The sequence below is a fragment of the Larimichthys crocea genome, chromosome I (genome assembly GCF_000972845.2).
Source record: "Larimichthys crocea isolate SSNF chromosome I, L_crocea_2.0, whole genome shotgun sequence".
Classification (NCBI taxonomy): domain Eukaryota; kingdom Metazoa; phylum Chordata; class Actinopteri; family Sciaenidae; genus Larimichthys; species Larimichthys crocea.
In genome coordinates this window covers 10,202,956-10,228,080 of record NC_040011.1, presented here as the reverse complement: position 1 = coordinate 10,228,080, position 25,125 = coordinate 10,202,956, and the positions used below count along the sequence as shown (strand labels likewise).

Sequence of the window (25,125 nt, the reverse complement as noted above, 5' to 3'; positions counted from 1 at the left end):
TTTAAGTAAACATACAATCAAATGTTATGTTTACTTCTTTTCCATTAAAAAAAAAGTTTAAAATAGATAAAGTTTTTAAAAGTAGTCTTAAAATTGTTTTAAAGGTCGAAATTGGGCCAATTTGTAGCATAAAGCTGTCATAAATCAACCAAAAAATAATTGTTGCGTTTTATACTTCTTTTCCATTTTTAACAATATGTTTATTTTTTTGAAGTAAACATACATTCAAATTGTATGTTTACTTCTTTTCTATTTAAAAAAGTTTAAAATAAAGTTTTTAAAAGTACTCTTAAATTGTGTTTTAAAGGCCTCAATTGGGCCGATTTGTTGTTTTGACAACTGTCAGTGCTTCGGAAAAAGCCGAGTCTTTCCGGAAACTGCCGAGCTGTGACGCCGAGCAGCAGCCGTAGCGACGCTTGTTGGGGAGTTTAGACAAGCGGAGGGAGCAAAATGGCGGACGAAGATATTACGCTTGATGGAAAACCTCTACAATCGCTCCGAGTAGCGGATCTGAAAGCGGCGCTGGAGCAGAGAAACCTGCCGAAGAGCGGGCAGAAAAACACACTCGTCAAGCGGCTGAAGGGGGTAAGTTTCCCGCCGTGTCGAGTCTTGGCTAAGTTCGGCAGTAAAGGCGAGAGACGGCGGGGGTTAACAGTAACGTTAGAGGCCGTAACGGTGTGAGGGGGGCTCGGGGGAAGCGGGAATACACAAGTCGCCTTTTTAGCTCACGCTTTATTGCGCACGAACAACAGTTTGTGTTGACGGTTTATCTGTGACTGACAGTGTGGCGAAACTGTCCACCGACGGACTTCACACTTTAATCCGTAAACTACTCCGCGGCGCACCGTGTTGCACACAGTTTGAACTGTGCACCTGTCAAGTCGAGGCCTAAGCCGAGTGTAAGCAAAGCGAGAGCAGCCGCACACAGTGTACAGTACACGGCCGTGCCCGCGCTCCCTCTCTGTGTGTGTGTGTGTGTGTGTGTCACGGGGGCGCGCATCGTGATGTAAACACATTTTTATTTTTTTTACACCAGCTTCAGATATTATTTTTTAAACATCAAACCAATTTTATATAACACATTCAGCCTATATAAAGATATACTGAGCCCCCACCCTCCCACATCTAAATAAATAAAATGTATCATATATTTACTGTATCAGCTATAATATTTGTAAAATGTATTAATGTGCCTAAAAAAATGCTATGCTGGTGGAGAAATAAGTAATCAATTATTCATTTATTTATCTTTTTGAGTCTAACAAACATGGGGTGAGAGAGAGTGGTTTGCATTTTAATCACCACACCACCACCAAGTGTTCGTCGTAAATCATAATCAGGTTTATCGCCTAGTAGGTTTGCAAATTTACATAAGATAAAAATCAAGTGTTACCACATTAAAGAGCATATATATATATATATATATGTGTGTGTGTGTGTGTGTATATAATATGGTAATTAAATGAAAAGAGCTGTGCAGAAGGGTGCTACGTATTTATTTGTAATGTGCAAAAGAATATTTAAAATGTGCACGATGCTAGTGGTTATCAAAAGAAGATTTGCACTTTGTCAGCATATTTAATATATTATATATATATTATATTTATATATATATATATATATATATACACACAACAGTGGAGTCTTGAAATGCACGCATGTGCAAGTTGTACATCATATCTCAATTTGCTTATGACAATTAATTCAGTATGATATGTTTACCTTAAAGTTACGATGGAGTTTCACTGTCGTTTAAGTTTCTGTAGGTGGAGACCAGAGTCATCATCATTTGCATACATTCAAAACACTCACCTGCAACCACGAACCGAGCCTTTCCACTGTGTGTAAATAAGGCTGCGCTGGTAGCTCTCTAGGAAAGTATCACACCGTAACTAGGTTTGGTGCACACAGTGATCCTTTGCATCCTTTGAGTGTAAAACTACTGATACTAAAATTATCTCACAATGAGAAAAACAGCGTGAAGGTTGATAGTTTTATGTGTCTATTTGCATATAAACACAACATATTTTTCAGCCTCTAGAAGGTGCTTCATCTGGATATGTTTTCAAATGTTTGACTTATTTCAGAAGTGATCAGTTCAACAAAACTATCTCATAATGTTCACAGACAAAAGTATTTGTACATGTAAATGTACGTATGTAGAAATGACCCCAAGGCAGCTGACTCACTAAATCATCCACCACAAAATGTACGCAATAACTATAAATCCTCTTCCTTGTTTCCATCAGGCTCTGATGCTGGAAAATCTCCAGAAGTCGTCGTCCTCTCACAGCGGGCTGCAGCCCAACTCACAAGTATGTGGAGATTTTTTAAAGATGTATTCCTTTAGCTTTTGTCAACATATGTCTGTATGTTTGAAGTGTTTTTAATCGAGCACAATCCTTCAGATCAAATCCATAAAATATTCCCTACAAAGCTGAACTGCTTTAGCTCTGTGAACTTTACACCGCAGTATAAGTATGAATGTTTTGTTTGCTCTTTTATTGTGTTGCAGATAGGTGAGGAGATGAGCCAGAATAGCTTCATAAAACAGTACCTGGCCACACAGCAGGAGCTCCTACGCCAGAGGCTGGAGAGAGAAGCTCAGAGAGATGAAGAAGCAGACGGTATAACAGAACACACACACACACACACACTCAAAACTCAGACAATAAACACATGAACAATCCCTAAGTAGTCTTTCTTTTATGTTGTTGAAATATCTGTACTCACATAATTATATTTATGTTTGTAAGAACATGCTCATAACTTTGTTAAACTATGCACCGTTCAAATGTTGTTGTCGGTTTGAAACCAACGGGCATTAATCCTCACTTTGGTGCTGACCTTTGACCCCTGCCTCGTGTCCGTCCCTGACAGAAAGCCCAGCAGTGCCGGAGGAGGATGAAGACCATTCAGAGGACAATGACAGCTCCTCCTACGTCTCCGACAAGGTCAGTAACCTCCACCCACTGAATCCTGCTTGTATCTTGCTTGCATATGCTTCAAAACACGTTACTGACTGTACAGCTGTCGTCTTGGCTTCTCTCACATTGACGCCCATTATTTTTGCCCAGCAGCATCGCTCTATACCCTCCCAGCACTCAATGAACAGGGCGGAGGAGAAAAGAGGGGAATCAGTCATTGGTCACTCGCTGATGGCAGGCGACCCTGGCATTGGCCCTGGCCCTACCCTCCACCCGCATGAGTCCCTTGAGGCTCCAGGAGCTAGGATGCAGAGATCCACCTTTCATCAAGGACATAAAGAGCCACCAGCCCCCTCTCCTCCTCGCGCTGTAGCCTCCCTGTCAGTGCGCGTCCTGGGTCAGCCAGACCGCCAGGGGTTGCCCCCTGCCGTATCCCGAGCCCAGGAGAAGGAGGGCACAGCGCCGAGTGAACCAGGATCAGCTCACCCTGTCCTCCACCTTAGCCGATCTGCCGGGGTCTCGGCAGGAGGTCACGTCCATGAGGACAATGATGAAGATGACAGCGGTGACGACGAAAGCGAGGATGACGAGGATTGGGGGCCCGGTCCTGGTGGGGCACGAAGGGGCAACAGAGCACCTCCTCAGCCGCAGCAGATGCCCCCCAGTGTGCCGTCAACAGTGGCACGATCTAAACGCAAACTTCAGCTTCCGCAGCACATCCCACCACCACAAGCACACCACACCCCAATGCAGCTGCGCCACCCCACCCCTCCTCCCTCTCCACCTCCTGATCTGTTTCCCCTACCTGACACCCCGAAGCAGAGCCCACCAGACACAGATGACCAGGAAGGAGAGGGCCCTGAGGCTGCACGTGGTTCAAGGGGTGCGCCTTTCCCACCCTCCACCTTGCAGAGGCAAGACTCTGACTCAAGCTCTCGCTCCAGCAGTCCCGAGCCTCCTGTGAAGCGCAGGCCAGGGCCCCTTTCTCTGCTCGTACACAAGATGGAGTCAGAGGGGGCTTTCCGTGCAGTAGCGGCCACCTCAGCTGTAGATAAGTCAGGAGAGACAGCACGCTCCACTGCTGGGCCTGCCACTTCCAGTGAATCTCCACTGCACAAACTGGAGAGAAAGAGGCTACACGATAACAGAGAGGTGGAGGAAGCTAAGCGTCTGAAGGAGGAGAAGGAGAGAGAACAAAGGAAGATACAAGAACAGGAGAAAGAGAAGAAACGCTTGGACGAGGAGAAGGAAAAGGAGAGGAAACGCCTGGAAGAGGAGGAGAAACTGCGTCAGAAAGAGGAGCAGGAAAAAGAGAGAAAACGTCAGGAAGCGGAAAAAGAGAGAAAACGTCAGGAAGCGGAAAAAGAAAAAGAGAGGAAACGCCGGGATGAGGAGAAGCAAAGAGAGGAGAAACTGCAAAAGGAGAAGACCCAGAAGACAACCATTAAAGACAAGGTGGCTGTCCAAGATTCAGGTTCCTCATCAGATTCTGACTCCAAATCAGACTCCTCGTCAAACTCATCACAGTCCTCCTCCTCTTCCTCCGGAGATAAAGCCCGGCCTGCCAGCCATCTGAAGGTTAGTGATCAAACTGATGTGGGTGTCATTCATTCTCTACAGCAGCGATAGACATCTTTGAACTGTAGTGATTGTAAATTTGGTGACATGCAGCGTCACACTCAGCACTCAGAGACTGGAAGTACTCCTGTGTGTGAGCAAAGAAACTTACTTACTGAGCTAGTTGCTACTTACTGAAAACTTTCGTGACTTGTATTGAAGTGCACTTTAAAGTGAAATAATCTTTGGTGCTATTTGTTTTTCATTGTTTTTACTTTGAATAACTTCACAGAAAGCAGACCGAGGACAAGAAGCAGAGGATGAGAAAAAGACTAACCTGAGTAAAGAGGTAGAGAAACGATACCTTTCAAAAAGGTCAGTAACCGTCATTAAAACACATTTCACCTTAAAGGCCCAGTGTGTACGATATATGAGGAATCTATTGACAGAATATGTCAGAAATTGAATATAATATGTGTGACTGTTATCAGTGTATTATCACCTCAAAACTAGAATCAAACCAAACACTGACTCTAGATAGAGCCTTTTTATTTCTTGTGAGTGTCACAGCCACTGTAGCTTGTCTTTAACACTTTGATGAGGCAAGATGTGCTCAGATGATTGCAACCTCACCACTGGGGTTGAGTTTAAAGGTTCAATAATGTGACAAATTTCTCTACAATGTTGTGTGTTTCTAATTAAATTTGTGTTTCTTTTCTTTCTTTATTTTTTACAACTAATTCAGCTAAACGTTCTATATTATATCCAGTTCTCTGGATATCTCAGCCTGTTTTTGGCATTGCTGCCGTGGATGATTTATGCGTCACATTTCAGGATAACCCTTCATAAAGAAGCTGTTAAATTAAATGAGGGGATGGAACTATATAGACCACATGGACTAAATCACTGTATGTTTTTTTGGATAGCCAAGATGATTATAACATTTATAGACGTGTGGTCATGCTCCTGCACACTTTGCTTTTAATAACTCTCAGAGGAAAAAGCAAAAGCATGTAACAGCAGTCTTGTAGCAAACAATTCCCAGTGAAATCTGTCTTAAAATCTATAAACACATATCCCCATTTTCACTTATCATATCAACTATTGTAAGGTGAATGAGAACAAGGTTTTGTTGTGCGATTATCACCAGGTAGAGGTCATGGATTAATCACATTTATGCAGTGTTCACTTCTAACGTAGAAAGGATCATGTCTGCAGTAAATCCACCTGATTCACTGCAGACATGGTCAAATAAACTGATGTGCTTGGGTTGTACTGATAAAGGTTTGCAGTTTTATTTTGCTCTTGGGTTTATTTGAAACAGATTGATTGGTTACAGGGCGGCACGGTGTGCAGTGGTTAACTGTGTCGCCTCACAGCAAGAAGGTTCTTGCTTTGAACCTCGGCTGGGGCCTTTCTGTGTAGAGTTTAAATGTTCTCCCCGTGCTACCCAACTCCTGATACAGGCTGTGGTGATCTCACAACTCGATTACTGTAACGCCCTCCTGTCTGGCCTCCCAGCCTGAATAGTGAAACCACTCCAGATGATCCAGAATGTGGCAGCACGCCTGGTTTTCAATCAACCCAAAAGGGTACATGTTACCCTGCTGCTCAGCGAACTCCACTGTAGCAGCCAACATTAAATTCAAATCGCTATTGCTCACCTACAAAGTAGTCTCTGGCTCTGCACCCACCTACTTGAATGTCCTCATAGAGGCATATGTTACCTCCTCGAATGAACAATGCCTGGCTCTGCCACCTGTGTGCTCAGAGCAATCCAAACTTTTCTCGTGTTGTTCCCCGTTGGTGGAACGTCCTACCAGTTCCTACCAGATCAGGGGCATCCCTCCCTACCTTCAAAACCTCTTGAAGACCTCCAGCTCTTCAGAGAGGACCTCCTCTCCAACACTGTCAACAACTGGACATGCTAAATCTACCCCCTCTATTCACAGTATTATTGCTGCATTAACATGCCTTATAAGTGAACGATGGGAGCCGGAAATTTAGAGCAGCGTCCACAAGCAACCTTCAGAGACACATGAGAACTGTGCATCCGTCAATAGCTGTCCTTTTTAACATAAAAAAAAAAATAAAATTATATATATATAAATAGGTGATCTGCTTTGTGTAGCAGAGTGATTCGTTAGTTAGTGCATTCATTGGGTGGTTTCAGAGCGATACAACGGTCTGTAAACGCAATGAAAACAATTGGTTATAGCAATTTATTGATATTGATTGATTGTCAATTTTACTTTTTAATATTTCAGTACGAAGGATGTATTGAATATGATATATATGTGTACACATACAAATCAAAGGATGTATTGAATATGATATATATGTGTACACATACAAATCACAAGCCAAAACGGCGCTAAATTGTGGTAAAATGAGCCATTTTGGAGATGAAAGAGCCGGTGAGCTTCTTGGTGAGCTGAGTTAAATGATCTGACTCCCTAAAAACAACCAACTTCCCATCGCTAATTTTTTGTAAGGCGCTCAATGAGAGCATGGGGGTGCCTGGGATTCAGAGAATTAAAGTGGTTTGTAAACACAATGAAAACAATTCATATTAGAAAATGTCAATTTCACTTTTGAATACTTCAGTACAAAGGATGTATTGAATATGATATATGTGTACACATACAAATCATAAGTCAAAACAGCGCTAAATTTGGCTGAATTATGAAAGGTAAAAGTGGTAAAACGAAGAGCTTGTTTGGGAGCTGAAAGAGCCAACTCTTCTTGGTGAGCTGAGTCAAATGATCCGACTCCCTAAAATGAACCGAACTTCCCATCACTAATTTCTTGTCAGGCGCTCAATGAGAGCGTGGGGGTGCCTGGGTCTGTAAACGCAATGAAACCAATTGGTTGTAGCAATATATTGATATTAGAAAATGTTAATTTTATTTTTGAATACTTCAGTACAAAGGATGTACTGAATATGATATATGTGTACACATATGAGTCAAAACAGCGCTATATATAAAATGAAGAGCTTGTTTGGGAGCTGAAAGAGCCGACTCTTCTTGGTGAGTCAAATGATCCGACTCCCTAAAATGAACCGAACTTCCCATCACTAATTTCTTGTCAGGCGCTCAATGAGAGCGTGGGGGTGCCTGGGTCTGTAAACGCAATGAAAACAATTGGTTGTAGCAATTTATTGACATTAGAAAATGTTAATTTTACTTTTGCATACTTCAGTACAAAGGATGTACTGAATGTACTCAAAACAGCGCTAAATATAAAATGAAGAGCTTGTTTGGGAGCTCAAAGAGCCGACTCTTCTTGGTGAGTCAAATGATCCGACTCCCTAAAAAAGAACCGAACTTCCCATCGCTGCTAATTTCTTGTCAGGCGCTCAATGCGGCAGCCCCACGTGCGGCGTGGCTCATGAGGGGGTCCTTTTTTTTCCGTGTTTGCCCTCCTCTGTTGTCTTTTTCTGGTATTTTCCTCTTGTCGCCGGCACTAGAAACCGTATTAATGCGACTGAACTAAAATTTTAGGCGATGTTTCGGAATGTTTGAACGTTTTATTTTGGAAATGCGGCGCTTTTATTTTGAAAATCATTGACCGGAACACGTCTTTTTCTCTTTTTTCTTCACCTCTCTCTCTCTCACTCCGGCTCACTTGACACTGCTCTCGCTCGCCAACATGGCCGTCATGCATGCATTGCATCCCTGATACCGACGCAGTGTGCACGGCTCTCTTCCTGCAGCACAAACAAACCGCGACACCGGATTTGTTTGGTTTAAATCCCGCCGTCCCCCGATTTCAACCGGAGTTAACCCATCCCAGCCGGAGAGCGTTATCTCTTATCCTCCGGGGGGGAGTTCCCTTTTTCAAGGCCGGTCATAATGCTGTCCGAAGGCAACAAAAACGGGTAAGGAGTGAGCCAGAGGGCGACTCAAGGCTTCAGGTTGCTGCTGCTTGTACTTTTACACCAGCGAGCCTGTCGTGTCTCGTTCCTACCTATTAAATATCATGTCATCGGTTCACATTGGCCTGGTTATGAAGCGTGGTGAAGCATGTTCGCCCATGTGAGGAGGAGTATATATACCCGGGGTGGGGACCAGCCTTTTGTTGAGTGGAAGGAGCATGGTGGTGGTGGTGGTGGTGGTGGAGTGATTTTATTAAATTTTTCTAGAGGAAGGGGAGAAGAGGATCTCCTTTCTGTGACCAAAAAAAAAAAAGAATGAATAAATAATGAGGCTCAGATTTCATGGTGATGATGGGATTCATGCAGACACTGATTTCATCTTGACCTCAGCGAAATGTTTTATTATTTCAGGCGTCGAGGAACTATATCTGTCTATTTTTTTTTTTTTGGAGGTGGGGTTGTTGTAGCTGTTAATGATCTCACTGTTGTCAAGGGAGATCATTAAAGCAGACATCTGTTAGCTGTACAGTCAGTGTGAATTGGCCCTTATGGTGTGATATAATTCTCCCAGCTGGCATCAGCACTCACACCCTCGTCCCCCGTGGGAGCTTGACTGCATGTGAGATTTGACCGGTGACGCTGTTTTTTTTTTGTTTGGGGTTTGAGTCGATTATTCTTTTGAGCTGCCGTGAATGAGAGTCCCGGTCTCCTCCACACTTTTTTTTCTTTTTTTAGAAAGTTTAACCAAGAGGTAAGGTGTTTTATTTAGCGTGTTATTCAGGTTCGAGCTGTACTTCGCCGTGGTTCCTCATTCCTGGTCGTGTTAATACAAAAGCCGTTTTGAAACGCAGGGCAAGACGGGTGTTACTTGATAAGCCAAACATTACGTAGACACACAGTCAGTCAGTCATTATTTCATTCAGCGATCATCACATCACCGCGGCCTGGCCTTTTACTTCTTTCTTGATCCTACGGGGGTTGTATTTCCAGTTGACATCTGTCTCCCTTTATAGCCTGTGCAGGTGCGTCTCTGGCTTTGCCTCAGACTCACACACACACACACACACACACATTGATATCCACACCTAGGGCAAATGAGGAGAATCGGTGTGGTGTGGAGGAGGGGAAAATGTCCTGTCCTCCTGCCCACACTCCTGCCAGTGACTAATCTCCAGAGGAGGAGGTTGAACAGGCTCTCCTAACATTACAGGCCCTCCTTCTGAAAGAAACTTTGCCAGTGGCCGTGTTACGTGTCACAAGAGAAATGCTGAGCCCGTGTAAGTAATTACTGCCAGGTTAGAGAGGTGCTCTTACAGTTATTGTTATCAGTCTCGGATGCAAATCAATAAGGGAGCCAAAAAGAGCCAGAGGGGTTCTCCTCCTTCATCCTGGGGAGGGGGGGCGGTCACATGACTTATTGCTGCAAGAACCAATTAATCAATAAGATTATTGACAGATTATTTCCACCTTCTCAAATGCAAGAATGTGCCGCTTGCCCTGCTCTTGCATCACCACTAAGTCGGAGCCGTCGGCGCTTTTTAATTCGGGGAAATTTTCCGCAGTAACTGATGAAAACTGATGAAAATGTTACCACCGAGCTAGAGACGGGATATATCGCAGGGGTCGGTTGGCGTTAACACTTTAACGTTTATTTGTTTGCTTACTTTTAAAAACAGGAGAAGCGTCTCCTGAGTGTATCACTGCGAGTCAAACGATAGAGGAGACGGCGCTTTGTGTTAGAGACGAGGATGCTCGCGGGCTCGGCTCTCCCACCTACAGGGTGCTAACTCTGTGCCTGTGTCATCACACGGAGGCAGCGGAGGAGACTTTTGATAGCACTGGTTGGGGAAGTGGAGGTGGGGCGGGCGCAGCTAAAAATATAATGATGACATCTGCTCGGTTTTTTCGCTCTGTCTTAGATAACAATGGTGAAATAAAACAGCCTGTGGAGAGAAGAGCGTTAAGCTGTGTGAGGTCTGACCCACGCTAACTAACGAAGCTTGGTTTTTTTATTGGCCGAGTTAAGAGTTGTTCATCAGACGAAGACCACACACACGTCAGTCAGCTGTGTCTTAGACTATGAGTTAGTTTGAGGTGTGTTTGTGACCCTGGGTGTCTGTTAGCTTGTGAGTTATTTATAGCAGGAGTGACCCAGATCACAGCCCTCCAGCACCCTTCCTCTGACTCCTCACAGTGTTTTCCTCTGTCTCGTCTGAGACATTGTTTTTGTCCAGAACGTCTTCGATTAGGGCCGTGATTCATTTGATTTGATCTGTAAAATGTCAGATGAAAAATGCTCTCTAAAGCTCCAGATTATGTCATTAAACTGCTTGTTTGTATGCACCAAAACTTAAAACATGTTCACAATCACTTAAGACCAAGAAAAGCATCAACATCTCACAGCTGACATTCAGACTAGTCACTACTACGTCAGCTGCTCTGTGATTCACGACCTGCATGATTTTTAAAGATGGATTTAGCAAGTGCAGGCTTATCACCAGGTGAGAACACTCTCACTGGCCAGTATTGACTTCTCAGACAGTCTTAACTTTGTGTTCTCCCTCCGTCCTTCGCAGGGAGGTGTCTGAGCCCAGCGCGGCCACCGTGACAGAGGTGGAACCCGACTCGGAGAGCTCCATGGCCCAGCAGCCGCCCTCCGGGGCTGAGCCGGACAACAACGAGGGCCGCCTGGAGGAGGTAAGGTCACTCAGAGCGTGGGGGTGCCTGGGTCTTTGCTGTGTCTCCCACTAACCTGCATCCTCATTCATATAATAATAAAAAAAAAAAGCATGGGTAGTTGGCGGAACAAGTAAAGAGGGTCACTTAAAACCAACACAACCCCGACGTTTGGCTCCTGTGGAGATTTGACACTTTGTATTCTGGCCTTTCAGACGGTTTTAACCTCTTTAAATGTTCGACAGATCAATTGGAGGCGTTCACAGTGAACGAACAGGGGTTGAGTTGGAGTTGGGGGGTCCTGGGGTAAATAGAAATGAACTAATCCTTTCCATCTGCCTTTTAATGCAACTAATAATTCCTAACACTTAGATGATCTCTCACACACACGCACCCCTCTTATATGTCTGTTCCCTGCAGAGAGACGTGAAGTGTTGATGTTGCTGTAGCAGTGATGTTATTAGTGTGTTAAATTATGCTGCAGAAAGTGCATGCTTCTCATATTGCTGTGTGTGTGTGTGAGAGGGAGGAAGCGAGGAAGGACGCACAAAGCCAATTATCGATCGCTGATCAGTCTGCTGTGCTCGGCTCGAGTTCTCGCATGCTCTGTGTGTGTGTGTCGCACGATTAGATACTAACATATAGAATAGTTGCTGGAAGCTCGTTACTGTTAAGAGTACCTCATTTATATCTGCTGCTGAGCTGCTGTGCTATTGAAGTTATTACCAGCATGTCTCTTTTTTTGTACTCTGTGTGTGTTTGTGTGTTTTGTCTCTCCCCTCTTGGGTTTGCATGGATAATGGACCCTGACAGTGTGTGTAGAGATGCATCAGGGCTTGTTTCTGCTGTTTCTTTCACCCTGTTTTCATTTTCTCTGCTCTCTCTCTCTCTCTTCTAGTCACTCTCTCTCTTCCCCTCTTTGTCCCCTTACTTTCCATCCTTTGCCTTTGTATCCCATCATGAACGCTTCTCTCTCACTATATATATTTATGGTGTGATTTGCTGTTTAAAACCCCATTGATTGCTTTGTTATGAAGGTGCCCATGCCTCTTCCATTGCCCCTAATGGTACCTGCTGCGTACTACTACTACTACTACCACCACCACCACCAACACCAACACCTCCTCCACTCCTCCTACTCCTCCTACAACTCCTGTCCCGCTATGCCCAAGTGCGTCGCTGGTACCTGAATTAGGCCCAGAGTCTGCGACCCAGTGGCACTGAGTAAAGCCCGTGTTCTGCAAGGCCTCCCTTGTAGCCCTCCAGTGACGCGCTGAGCCAGCAGGAACTGGAGCTCGCACCAGACCACCGCCGACAGCAGCGGCAGCCATGGTAACTGCAGCAGCACGCAGTTGTCATGGAAACCCAGCCTCAGGGGTTGGAAGCCTGCTCGCTGATCTGAACCGGACTGGACTGTACCGCGCTGTGCGGTGGTGATGATGAACGATGGGGTAAAAAAGGGGGGGAACGGGGAGGGCGTGCAACGCTCTGCACCGCCTCCCTCCCTCCCTCCACGCCTTTCCCCATCTTCCATTTTGAGGACGTGCACCCAGTCACACACGTGTTGTCCTCCAAACATCCACGCCTCCGTCCTCCAAAAAAAAAAGCAAAGTGCAGCTTCAGGAGAAAAGGCGAACTCTTCAGCTCTCCAGTTTGGTTTTTGACTCTTACCTCCAACCCCGCACTGCCCCCTGCTTGTGGGGTGGAGTTATGACATTTGGACTGAGAACTCCTGCAGTAACTCGTACAGTGATCGAGGCATGAGCGTTTATACGATCACTGTTCAAGCTTTGAAACGCACTCCAGCTGTGAGCAACTGAAATAATCTGCACGGAAGTGATGATTACGGGACTTCATCTCTGACACGATGACGTGGACTACTACTCAGATATTTGGCCGAGCTTGCAAAGGCTCACAGTCGTCCTCTGCCTTGATAAGCCGGCCTCCTCTAAAAGCGACTTCCATTATTCAGCCGTGCACTTTAAAGTAAAGTGTGTCACCATGCTCGACGTTCGCACGAGAACTGCAACAGAGAACTTTAAAAGGACAAAACGCCAAGGACGAGTAATCCGACACACATCGAGCACCGAGAATTTCTGTGGGTGCGCAGTGACACAAACGTACGCCGAGAGCTGGATATACTCAGCGAATCATTTTCCTCTGCAGCCACAACTCGAGTGACTCGAGAGTGGATGTTTTGGCAGGAAGCCTCTGCTGTTTGTGGACCTGCTGGCAGATGGACAGCTGTTTGTTTATCTCTTCATCCATCTCGTCACTACACCCACGACTTGACCCCTTGCATCTCAGAGACATTCATACTCCACGCTGCTGTCCATTATCTCATTTTGAGTACTTCTCTGGATTATAATTCTTCTGGATTACATTCGTCACCCATTGATGACACCTTCAACTTGTGCTAAATGTTCAAAACTCAAGAACTGTGCAGCAGCGGACCTTCTGGAAACCTCCATGAACTCAAATCTCTTGGACAACAAACACTTTCAGGACAGTACATTTGAGAACATGGACAACTCTGGCAGTTTTTTTTTTCCCACTTGTCAGATGTACATCACAGATCATGGACACTTAACAAAGCATACGTCAACCCTCCTATCCCCACCCCACCCCTCGTCAGCATCCATCACTTCGCCCCCTTTCCCGCCCCCTCCGCCCCAAAAAGACTGAACCGTGACTCTGTGATCAGCAGTCAATCAAGAAAAGTCCTCCCCAGCCCCATTCAAGAAAAAAAAGTCCCGTCCAGTGATCAGTTCCTGCCCGGTGGCTAATCGGCACACTCAAAACGAGCCCCGCCCTCACTCCTCTGCCTTCTCTGATTGGATCCCTGTTGCCTAGATACAGTACACACTGTCGGTTGCGGTTGGGCCATAGTCGAGCCAGTAAGGAATCAGGTGTCAATGGTACCAGGAAATGACTTGTGATTATTCCTCTATTTAAAATGTATAAAACATTTTTTTAAAGGATTAAGTGTTAAAAAAAAAATTCCTCAAGATCTTTTTTTGTAAATAAGAGGAATTAATTCAATTTTTAACTGTCTGCAGTTTTAATTAGATATTCTGATGGCAGCGTTCATCATACATTTGACTTACACTGTTTGGTTTATAGTATATGTGTTGTTAAATATGGTAAACGTTAAACTGCAGCACAGATCTTTGAGTCTCCAGCACTCTGTTCTCCACCTCTGCTCCACAGACCTCCTCCGCATTAACAACACTCGGTGTTAGTCGACTACAACACTTCAAGAATTCAGCTGTACGCCGTGTTTTTAATGTCTAATGAGCGCTTGGAGGAAAAGAATACTAATAATAATAAAAAGAAATGAGCAAAGACAGAATACATGAAATTACAACTTGACATTTTATGATCCTCAGGGTCTCGTAACATTCATCTTTACCTTTTACTACATTGTTATGTCGGCAAAATCCCTTTTTAATGTCTTCAGTCGTCGCACTCGTGGAACTGCGACAACTTTTAAATCATAGAAGGGTGGATTTGCCCAAAACAATGATGTAATTAAGCCTTTAATAATCACTGAAGTAGAGAGAGAGTACTCTATTAGGACGTCAGTATTCGAGTACTCGCATTTTTATACATGGCAAAAATTAGATCTACGCACGCCAGAGAACGTTAGGTGTTTTCAGTCACACATCACTTGATCTTTGCACTCGAATCACATTTGTTTGCCGTTGTTGGCGCCACCGTGGTGTTGCAATTTCGTTGTACTGTTACAATGACAAATAAAGCCCTTATCCAATAAGGCAATAAGTAATAGATATTCTTCATAACTGATTCGCTATTAAAAAGGTTTCCTAGGCGTACCGGGCAAGTTATTTTAACATCTTCCAACATGTTGTGCCGTCTGTGCAGTGCAGAAAGATTAGACTGCATAACCGGCATCACTTGGATGTTCTTTTTTTTTAATGCATGTGCTCAATAATTTATTACGAGTACTCGAATATGGAAACTACTTAAAATGCCCGTCTGTATTTTGGAGGTAAACAATCTCAGATATATGCACCGCACCTCCTCCTCCTGTGTAGAAGATAAATGCAGCACGAACGAGACGCGAGTCTCGTAAAGTGACAGGATCCTCTCAGACACACCGGCACACACTTTGCGAGCCTCCTCTATTCTCAGAGTCCTCTGCTGGACGTTATCTTACCTCACTAAGATACGACCCAGTTTGAGTTTCATGCAGGGCCCACTCACGTCCTAATGCACTTCATGTACTTTCCTTGTCTTTAGTCCACCGCGCACACACACAAAGGGATGATTTATCGCAGTGTCTTTGAGCAGAGGTGGAAGGTGGAAATGTGTCTGGAGTCTCTCTTTATCGATCAAGAACCCTCTCCATAATGTGGTACAATTGGAGCCTCCAGGCCTCTGTTACTTTAACCCCCCGCTCCCCACCCCTCCTCCACTTTTCCTGTTTCACCTCTTCTCTGTTGTTGCCTGATCGTGTCCGGGACTCTTGGTTCTCATCTCGCCCCACACCCCTGGGGTTTCTGTATGTTCTTTCTGTCTCTCTCTCCCTTCCAGAGCACCACTCCTAAGGCTTTCGCTGCCCGCAAGATATCCCTGACCAGTGAGTATACCGGTTACATCTTTCGTCCTACGTGAGGAAACGAGTGGGACGAGGAAAAAAAAAGAGCACCTGACTCTTTAGTATTTAAAACCCAGAGAAAACTCACAGTAATGACACAAAGTACACAAGTATACACAAAGTATATGAGTAATTCATTGTAAAACTAGACTAACTAAAGGTTTGTCTTACATTCAAAATCTGGAAAACAAAGTTTGGGTATGATCCAGGGACGTTCTGTCAGTCGTGTATTTACACAACAAGACAGCAACATTTATCTCTACCAGCTTTAATTGAAGTTTTTAAAATGATCTGTGAAAATAAAACAGGAGATATAGAAGTGTGTCGCAGTACAGCTGATTAAAAAACTTTAATACTGATTAAATAAAATGATTTTAAACCAAAAAACTTAAATAAATGTGCTGGTTTTGTCCAGAAAGTGTTAAAAATCACCCAGTTACAGCAGTTTCCTGTCTATACTTGTGATCACAGCTCCTTTATGGACGCTCACGCTATATTTAACTCCTGCGCAGTTCCTATTATTTTTCATTTTACCGCATACTGTACTTCCCATAAGCGCTCTGTGTGAGGAAACACTTGTAACAACATGCTGAATATTAAATTAGATTACCTATTTTAGAAAGTAGTTTCTAATTAAAACCCTATAATCTTAAATTAGTTACTGACACCCTTGGTAAAACTATTTCGGTTAAAGGCTATGAGGCTGTAGTCAACCTGTCACTTAGGAGAAATCATCCATCTGCACTCATCTTCTCTCTCCTGTGTGATAAACTTTTTGTTTTATCGACTCGTCTGCAGGCAGTAAGACGTCTCCAGGTGCCACCGACGGAGGAGCAGGAGATGCCGACACAGGAACCGCGGCAGGGAGGAAGAGGCGGTGGGGCTCCAGCACGTCGGTCACCGCTAAGAAACCATCCATCAGCATCACCACTGACTCACTGAAGGTACTGACGCAGCACGGGGACCAGGTGTCCATGCAGGCGTGGGAAAACACGAGAAATAAATGTGATGATTCAATGATTTTTGGACCGGAGCTGGTATTTCTGGCCGCAGGCCAATATTTGTTGACTGTGTCCATGCCAAGAAGCAGATTAAAGCCTCTGAAATGACACGGAGAGAATTTATTTTTTCAGGGCGAAAATAAGCTTTTCTAATGTGCTTACTCTGACAGCCATTGGTTTGTTTACAGCTTCCCCAAATCACAAGATGTCCTTCCAGCTCTGTTACTGTTCTGAAACTCGACCGTGAAATGTGATGTGTTCAAAGACATCACGAGTGAGCTGGGAGCAGTTTGGGAAACACGTGTGGAACGAACTCTTCTTACTGTGTTTTAGCTGGTAGATGTGGTTAAAATATTAAAATGCTACTCCACCTTCTCTTTCTTTTTTTTCCTTCTCCTCCATCATGTCTCGCTTCGTCTCAGTCTTTGATCCCAGACATCAAAGTGAACCAGGAGGCGGTGGTGGAGCTGCACCCAGAGGAGCTGCAACTGTCTGGGGACGAGGAGAGCTTGGACGCCAGCCGGGGCGACCAGGACAAAGGCCTCAAGATCCGACGCACCGTCACACAGGTCAGAAGAGGCATCATGTGTCTCATGAAATCATTTGTATGTGACTTTGAACTGTCGAATTAAAGTTTTTCCACCTGTGGTTCCTCCGCAGGTCGTCCCAGGTGACAACCAGGAGAACGGACAGACGAACGAGGAAGAGGAAGAGGTGGAGAAACCGGAGAAGGAAAAACAACGCAGGACTTCCAGAGACAAGAGGAAGAACAGTGTTTCTGAGGAAGCCTTGGAAACGCAGACCTCTGTCAAGCTCGATGGAGAGGCAAAGAAAGGTAAAACAGCCTCACTGAAAAGTTAATGGGTTTTTAATTACTATAGATTATTGGTTACAAATCTCTTTGCCACTGAATCTTCTCACCTCTTCATCATCTTTCCCCTCAGTTACCCCCAGCGAGAGTCTGGTGCGTCGCTCCATAAGTCAACAGAAGTCTGGCGTGTCCGTCACCATCGACGACCCCGTCCGCACAACCAGTCAGCCGTCGCCGTCTCAAGCCAAAATCTCAAATATCATCCACGTGACTAACCTGGTGGGTTTGTAACACGTAATCCAAAAAGTTGAAGCCTTCAACTTTCCCCTGTGAACTAAAATGACGACGGGAAAATGGTTGTACCAAAAAAATCCAGCATTTCCAAATGTACTCTGCTGCCACTGGCAACCACATCACCATCATTCCCATAATTAGAGTCAGGAACACTTACCCAGGTATTACGGCTGTAGTCGAGCATCAAGTTAGGGGCACACTGCATGACTAAACAGACTCTGACAAGACTAGACATTACACATTTAATGACTAGCATTTGCAGATTTTTTAAAACTTGCGTCATAGAAGCAAGACTTAAACTCGCACGTAGATCAAAGACGACCAGGTTTCTGATGCCACCCAGCCTCGATAATCTCCGAAAAACTGGAGCTCTGCAGACTGCAGCAACTCCAAACAAACGGTGTCTGTAACGCCATTTTATGAACCAGAAAATGAAACGAATGGATTCAAAATGCAGAAACAGCTTTGAAAAAATAAGTGAACTTTGGCCTGCGGGAGGCGCCAGAGGAAAGACCATGATGTTACCTGAACCCAAAGGGGCTCTTCCTCTGACCGGTTTCCATTTTTGGACATGTCTCTGTTTGATGTAGTTGCTTATTCATCTCAAAGTTGAGCTGAAACTGGCAGGAATTCGGTTATTTGGTTTTAAAAACATTTTAAAAAGTGTTGAGAGTGCTGGACAAAAAGTGACGGTGACCACAAAGTCATCTGCATTCATCCTCTGGGGAGTATGAATATGTCTACAAATACAAATTCATGTTCCCTCTGTGTCTCACAGGTGCGACCCTTCACCCTCGGCCAACTCAAAGAGCTGCTGAACCGGACGGGCGTCGTGATGGAAGAAGGCTTCTGGATCGACAAGATCAAGTCTCACTGCTTCGTCACAGTGAGTACCAACAAACCAACGTGTTTTTTTTTGTATCATGTTGTGTTGAACGTGCAAAGCCTCATGTCCACCGTGTCGTTTAGCTGGAAACACTAACTAAATCTGTCAGGCTATCGATACAGCTGCCAGAACTGACTCACTTGAAGTATGTTTTACTAAAATGATGTTAAGTGTCTGGCGCTGTTATCGAGCACACTTCGCTCGCTTCCACCGCAGAAGTCGGAGGCATTGATGGTGGGAGTATTGCAGGGGAGTATTGATATGAAAATCCTCAGTAGATAAGGTCTGTTTTCACAGGAAGACATATTTGATCTCGGGAATGAATAGAAGCATTTGTGCGATTGTTGTCACCTCTCGTCCATCTGCCTCCATCTGTTCCTGCCTTATTCAGCCTTCAGCTCTTATGTGTTGCTTTTAAGATGTGATTACACTCTCAAAGTTTCCTCTTCGCCTGTCCTCGCAGTACACGACAACGAAGGAGGCTTTCGCCAGCAGAGCCGCCCTGCACGGGGTCAAATGGCCTCAGAGCAACCCCAAGGTCCTCAGCGTGGAGTTCTGCGAACAGGCTGAGGTAATTACACAACGACGGGGAGGAAGCTGAAGCTTAAAGTTGCAAGTGTTGAATCATAGGTAACTAGTGATGTCCTCAGTAGAAGACGAGGAATCAAATATTAATAGGTTTATTTTTGGAGCCATTTCAGAAGAGCAGCCACATACTTAGGCCTAAGTGGTGTCTAAGATATTTTTTTAAAGCGGCAGGCGGTATCAGCACCATAGTCCCAGCTCTCAGGTTTAACTGCATGTTAGTTAATAATCACTAACTTTAACATCCTGGTCTCGTATTTTGCAGCTGGACTTTCACAAAGGTGTGCTGAAGCCAGAAAAGGAGGAGGAACCTGCTGCCCCGCTGATCGCTCCTCAGCCCCGGCTTCCCCCTCTGATGCCCGAGCGAGAGAACCGGGACAGAGAACGAGACCGAGACAGGGAGAGGGAGCGTGACCGCGAACGCGACCGCGGCATGGGAGGAGTGCGGGACCTGTGGGCGGAGCGGGAGAGAGAGATGGAGCGGCGGGAACGTGCCCGCGGCGAGCGGGAATGGGACCGGGACAAAGTGCGGGAGTTTGCAAGACCGGGAGAGGACGGACAACGATCTCGATCTAGAGATAGAGAGCGGAGGAGGAGGGAGAGGGCCAAGAGCAAGGAGAGGAAGACGGATAAGAAGGGTAACGAACACACGACGACAAGAATTTGTTATATTCATATTGACTCACTGAGTTATACGTAACTGTGTGTCTGTGTTTCCTGTCTAGCAGAGAAAGGAGACGAGCCTCCGGCCAAACTGCTCGATGACTTGTTCCTCAAGACCAAAGCAGCTCCATGTATATACTGGCTCCCCCTCACCGAGGAGCAGGTCGGTCTCACACTTGTTCTCTGACACAGTCAGTGCTGGAGTCTTACTTTGGTCTAACTAAACTTTGTGTCCACCAGGCGGCGCAGAGGCTTTTGGACCGCACAGAGCGCCAGAAGGAGCGCGAGCGAAGGCGCAAGGAGCAGCAAGAGGAGGAGGACAAGAAGCGCGAGGAGGAGAAGAAAGAGAGGCTAAAGGGCCGGGAGAAAGACGGCAACGCGGCGGCGAGCGGCGGCGGAGGAGGCGCAGCCGGAGACAGAGAGAGGGACCGCGGCCGCGACAGAGAGGGAGACAAGAAGAGGGACAGCGGACACCGGCCCAGACGTCCTTCGGCGGGCGCCAGCGCCGGACGGGGCTCCCGTAGTCGTAGCAACCCCAGGGACAGACGCCGCTGAGGGCCGAGTGGTTACGGGGAAAGCTGAAGAGGGATTGGAGGGAAGGGAAGGGGGGGGCGCGGCCTAGCGGCGGACACTGCAGACAGGAAGTCTTGGAAGGGAGTGTTTCCACTCGCCTCAAGTTCAGGACTTGTGTCTGCTCCTCGCTTACGCGCCCCGCCGTGCTTTAATTCGTCCATTTTGACGCCAGCGCTGTCTTCCGCACACCCTTCTGCCATCCCCCCCCATCCATGTCACACAGAAATGTTGATTACATGTTTCGTTAATAGGAAAATGACGGTTCTTCTAGCTCCAACCCCACAATCTTCTGTTCTCTCTCTCTCTCTCTGTCTTCCAGAAGCAAGACTCAAGTCCTTTCCCTCCCGTAGAGAGCAGCGTTCCTCCTCGTCTCCGTCGTGTAGTGCTGTTAGTTCTCCTCTGTTTGAAGAAAAGAAGCAGAGAAGGGTGGCGTTTTTTTTGTTGTTTTGGCTCGCCTCAGCATTTTGTCCCACTGAGGTTTGGGAGCCCGCCTCTTTATTTTAGTTCTGTGGGTGCAGTTCCTTCCTCCTCAGAGCCCTGTAATAAAACAAGTCCAAAATAGATCCCTGACCTCCAAATATTTTCTAGGATCAGTTTTAGTGTTCTACTCTTCAGCACTGAGAGTTCCTTTTTTATATATATACACATACATATATATACATGTACGCAACTAAATCAAAAGATTTACAGGCCATCTTTGTCAAAGTGAGGAAGTTTTTAATGAATCATGTTTTTTTTGTTCCAGCCTTGAAGGGTGGTGTTGTGTGCTACAGCAGGTGATGTGTGCGAGTAATAACCTTCATCTCTCTCTCCCACGAAGATACAACTGGTACCGAAGTCTCAACACTGTAGCCTAGAAAATGTTTTTTTTAATTTTTTTTTTTTATGTGTTGTTGCGGTTAATGCTGGAGGCGTCCGCGTGACGAGCTCATCTTCAACTGGATGTTTTTTTTTTGGCTGATGACGACGATGGTGTGGTTTATTCTGTCATGATAACGGGAAGCTGACCTTCCCTGCACTGAAGTCCCTCCTCTGACCTGTCAATCAAATATATTTAAGGAGGTAAAAAACGAGAAATATACCTTCTAAATAGTTGCAATTTTAATATCTTTAATTTTATGTCTTTAGTTTGAAACAGTTTTGTTGCTTTTTTTTTTTCTCCTGCAAGTGCTGAATGTACTGAGAAGTTTAAAAAAAATAAAAATTTAAATTGGTTACCAACTTTTTCCGCTTATCGTTTTGTCATTTCTCAGCAAGAGCTCGTCCGTTTAATGACGAACGCGTCAGGAATGTGAGACCTAATGCCTGTCAGCAGACCGTTGTCTGAACACAAATGAAAATATTTATTACAACAGAAATTACAGTAATGTTTTTCCCCAAAATTTTACAGATTCACGTAACAAATCTTACAGTAAAGTTAAATTTAAGTGCAAAATGTTTGCTAGCGATAATATGTACAAAAACAGTTTTAGCAAAAAAAAAAAAAAAAAATCCCTTGTTCTTCTACAGCAAACAGTAGCCACATTGGGGTAAAAAAACAAAAAAGCAGTAGTTTCTTTCCCGTTCCCTTATTACTATGGTACAGTAATAGTACAGCAGGCAGTACATGTGACAAAGGGGACTGATCCAAGTCAAAGAATCAGTGGAAGTGTCTTAATATCAGCAGTTTCATCTTTTGAAGAGCAAAAAGAAAGAAAAAAGCACGAGAACGACAGCATGTTAAGACCAGCTTTTCTTTCTGAACACACACACAGCCGCATAGACGCCGCTCAGTGTGTGTTGTGAGGGGGAATATTGTGTGTGGTGCACACTCTGCTCATATGACAGGAGTGGCAGAGGAGATGAGAGTCCAGAGGGAAGCACTGCGAGCCGGGCTTATCAGAGAGCTGCTTGCCACACTCCTGGAGAAAAGAAAAAAAAAATGTAGATAAGGACAGGAATGCACACGGAGGAAGTGAGGTCAACCATCGAGGCACTTCATGATAAAAGTCCAATCTTTGGAGCTAAATTATGATGCATCTTTTGTAAGAATTAAAAGACAAAATAAGTCGCTCACCTCGCAGTGATAGCACTCAAAGTGATAGTCTTTGTTCATAGACACGACCCTGAGGATCTCTTCACTGCCCTGAGACGCAGAACAGAACACAAGTAGAAAAAGGTCAGAGTCCGGATGAATGAGTTCTGACAGCTTTTGACTCATTTTCAGTTGCAGCGTGAATCACCAGAAATATATGCAAGACAAACGGATTCTTCCTCTGGTTGCAAAAGTTCAGAGTTAATGGAAAACGACACACACACACACACTGTGAGTAACAATTAAAACAACGCCTACAGGATTCTCACCTCAGTAGGTAAGATGGGTTGTAAACAGGCAGCGCACTTCGGGGCAAAAGTCCTGCAGGACGACAAGTGAAAGTTTATTTACAGCAGCACTCACACGGTTGAGTAAGAAGGTGGGGATGAGTAAGGGACATTCTTCAGAAAACGTTACACATGCTTAAAAACCGACAGCCTACGAGAGGCGTACAAAGTGTTTAAGCCCTCACTTGTTGTAGTCCGCCACGCAGTAGATGTTGCTGTGATGGTCCACGGTGAAAGGCACCCCATCCAGAGCCTTGGAGCACACCACACAGCGAAAACAGCCGGGATGGTACGAGTTCCCAAGAGCCTGCAGGATCTGGAAATGAACCAAACATCATTTTAAAAATGTACCAGTGTGTATGTTTGCATAGACGTGTATATGTATTTGTATCCTTTTCCCCATTTTTTGTCCTTTCTACTTGCAGATCTACATTTTTATTGTTTTGTAATCATACAAATCCATTTGCAGCAACTCTCCTGTAATGTATATCTTGAATTTAAAAGTGGTTATCGCTACATTCTTTGGCTGGAAGTTTCTCTAAACCAGTGGTCCCCAACCCCCGGTCCGTGGATCAATCAGTACCGGGCCCCACAAGAATTAATTAGTTATTTCTGTTTTATTTATTATCTAAGTCTCCCGCAAGTGAGGAGAATACGGTCATTTTCGAAATAAAAAAACGTTTCAAAATAAAAGACCGCTCGACTTAGACTGGGACTATAATAAAAGGGGACTTACTACTTCATCCACAGTTGGTAGGAGAAGAAGAAAATGTATAAATGTAAATTACAAAAGATAATTAATTGTGCGAGGTAGTTGTTAATTATTTTTGGGTTGATCATTTTTAATTGACTCATCGGATTTCACGAGCAACAAGCTACAATGCCTACTACATGTCCTCCGCGCTCTTTTGTTATTTGCATTCATAATTAATATTTTCTTCTTCTCCTACCAACTGTAGATAGAGTAGTACGTCCCCCTCTATTATAGTCCCAGTCTAAGTCGAGCGGTCTTTTATTTTGACAATGGAGTTGGGTGAGCAAACGGGGGCTGGCACTGGTTACCGGGTTTTTAAACTGTGTGAAAATCCCCTAGGTGGTGCGAACGAGAGGATTTACAGTGTTGACACTTTGTGTGGAGTTGGATTTCAGACACATCCCCTTGGAATGCGTCGTAAACGAAGTGCTAAGAGCCGCCGAGGCGATTAAACTCCTCGACCTAAATGCACGTTGTGTTGTTTTATTTATTTTATTTTTTTTACCCCCATTGTGTCGGCAGGAACCGGCGTGAAGTGTGGGGAAAGGCGTGTACGGGCGGACAACGCCTGCCAGGCTCTGGACACCTCTATCACACACCTGCTTCACCTGTGTGTCCTGTGGTGAGTACCCCCACACTCCACCACCCCCCAAACACACACACACACACAACGATGACCCTGACACCAACACTTTTACCAAACGCCGCTTACTGTTAACGCCGAGTCTCCCCTCCCTCGGCAGACGCACCCGGAGAAACAAGGACTTCTAACAATGTCAGCGGCCTGTGTACTGTAAAGAGGATTACATGGTAAGAGTTGAGGTCAAGGCGTGTTTTGTCATCCGTCTCACACACACACACACACACACACACACACACACAGTTGGAGTCAGAGGATTGATTTTCCACTAATGCTAATCTCTTTGTTGTAATAACAGTTTTAGGATTCCAGGCTGCGGCTGAGAATTGTAGCGTGTGTGGCCACCTTATTCTCGAACAGGGAGCCTGCGTGATACCACTAAACTCGCGACTTATTAAGATTTGAAGGGAATATACTCCCAACTCTTAACCTCTCCTGCGTGACTATGTTCCCAGAATGCCTTTTTTCTTTCTCTAAGAGATAGAGAAATTCGGTGACGTTCTTTTCGTTGGCTCCTCTTCGGTTCCACGGCACGTTCTCAGTGGAAGTTGCCTTTGGTTTTTTTTGTGATAAATAAAGAAATAAGTCTCTGTAGCGATTAACTTAAGAACTTTTTTTTTACCATATTGAACTGCATAATCCCACCATAATATATATAAATAAAATCTCACAGTGAGTCCGTGTGATTAAAGGTTTTCCGCGCTCAGGTCTCGTTTAAGTGTTTCTTTCTATTTCTAGCTGTTCAGTCAACCCCTCACTAACTACTTTCTGGTCTGATAACTAAGTTGAAAGTAAGGATGTTGACACAACAGTAATTGTGATCAAGCAGCTGTAAAATTACAGATCGAGAGAAACGGTCATTTCGAAATTAAAAAAAGTTGTCAAATAAACGACCA

At 44.8% G+C, this 25,125-nt stretch overlaps 2 protein-coding genes across 2 annotated transcripts in view; one reads left to right on the top strand and one right to left on the bottom strand.

Annotated features, from left to right (window-relative positions):
- Window positions 1-404: 404 nt before the first annotated feature.
- Window positions 405-21,321, top strand: acin1b (apoptotic chromatin condensation inducer 1b). The gene is made up of 18 exons (XM_027279168.1): window positions 405-585; window positions 2,250-2,315; window positions 2,516-2,627; window positions 2,881-2,954; window positions 3,081-4,196; window positions 4,281-4,505; window positions 4,777-4,859; window positions 10,941-11,061; window positions 15,598-15,643; window positions 16,460-16,605; window positions 17,085-17,231; window positions 17,323-17,497; window positions 17,607-17,752; window positions 18,546-18,653; window positions 19,117-19,224; window positions 19,504-19,876; window positions 19,967-20,064; window positions 20,142-21,321. The coding sequence occupies exons 1-18, from the start codon at window positions 451-453 to the stop codon at window positions 20,454-20,456; spliced, it is 3,594 nt and encodes a 1,197-aa protein (XP_027134969.1). The 5' UTR covers window positions 405-450; the 3' UTR covers window positions 20,457-21,321.
- Window positions 21,205-25,125, bottom strand: part of ajuba (ajuba LIM protein) — a 10,085-nt gene continuing 6,164 nt past the window's right edge. Inside the window, exons 5-8 of the mRNA XM_027283517.1 lie at window positions 23,021-23,151; window positions 22,818-22,869; window positions 22,531-22,599; window positions 21,205-22,375 (exon numbers count right to left, since the gene is read on the bottom strand). Coding sequence (XP_027139318.1) covers window positions 22,244-22,375; window positions 22,531-22,599; window positions 22,818-22,869; window positions 23,021-23,151 — 384 coding nt within the window. The 3' untranslated portion in view covers window positions 21,205-22,243. The remainder of the gene's footprint in view (window positions 22,376-22,530; window positions 22,600-22,817; window positions 22,870-23,020; window positions 23,152-25,125) is intronic.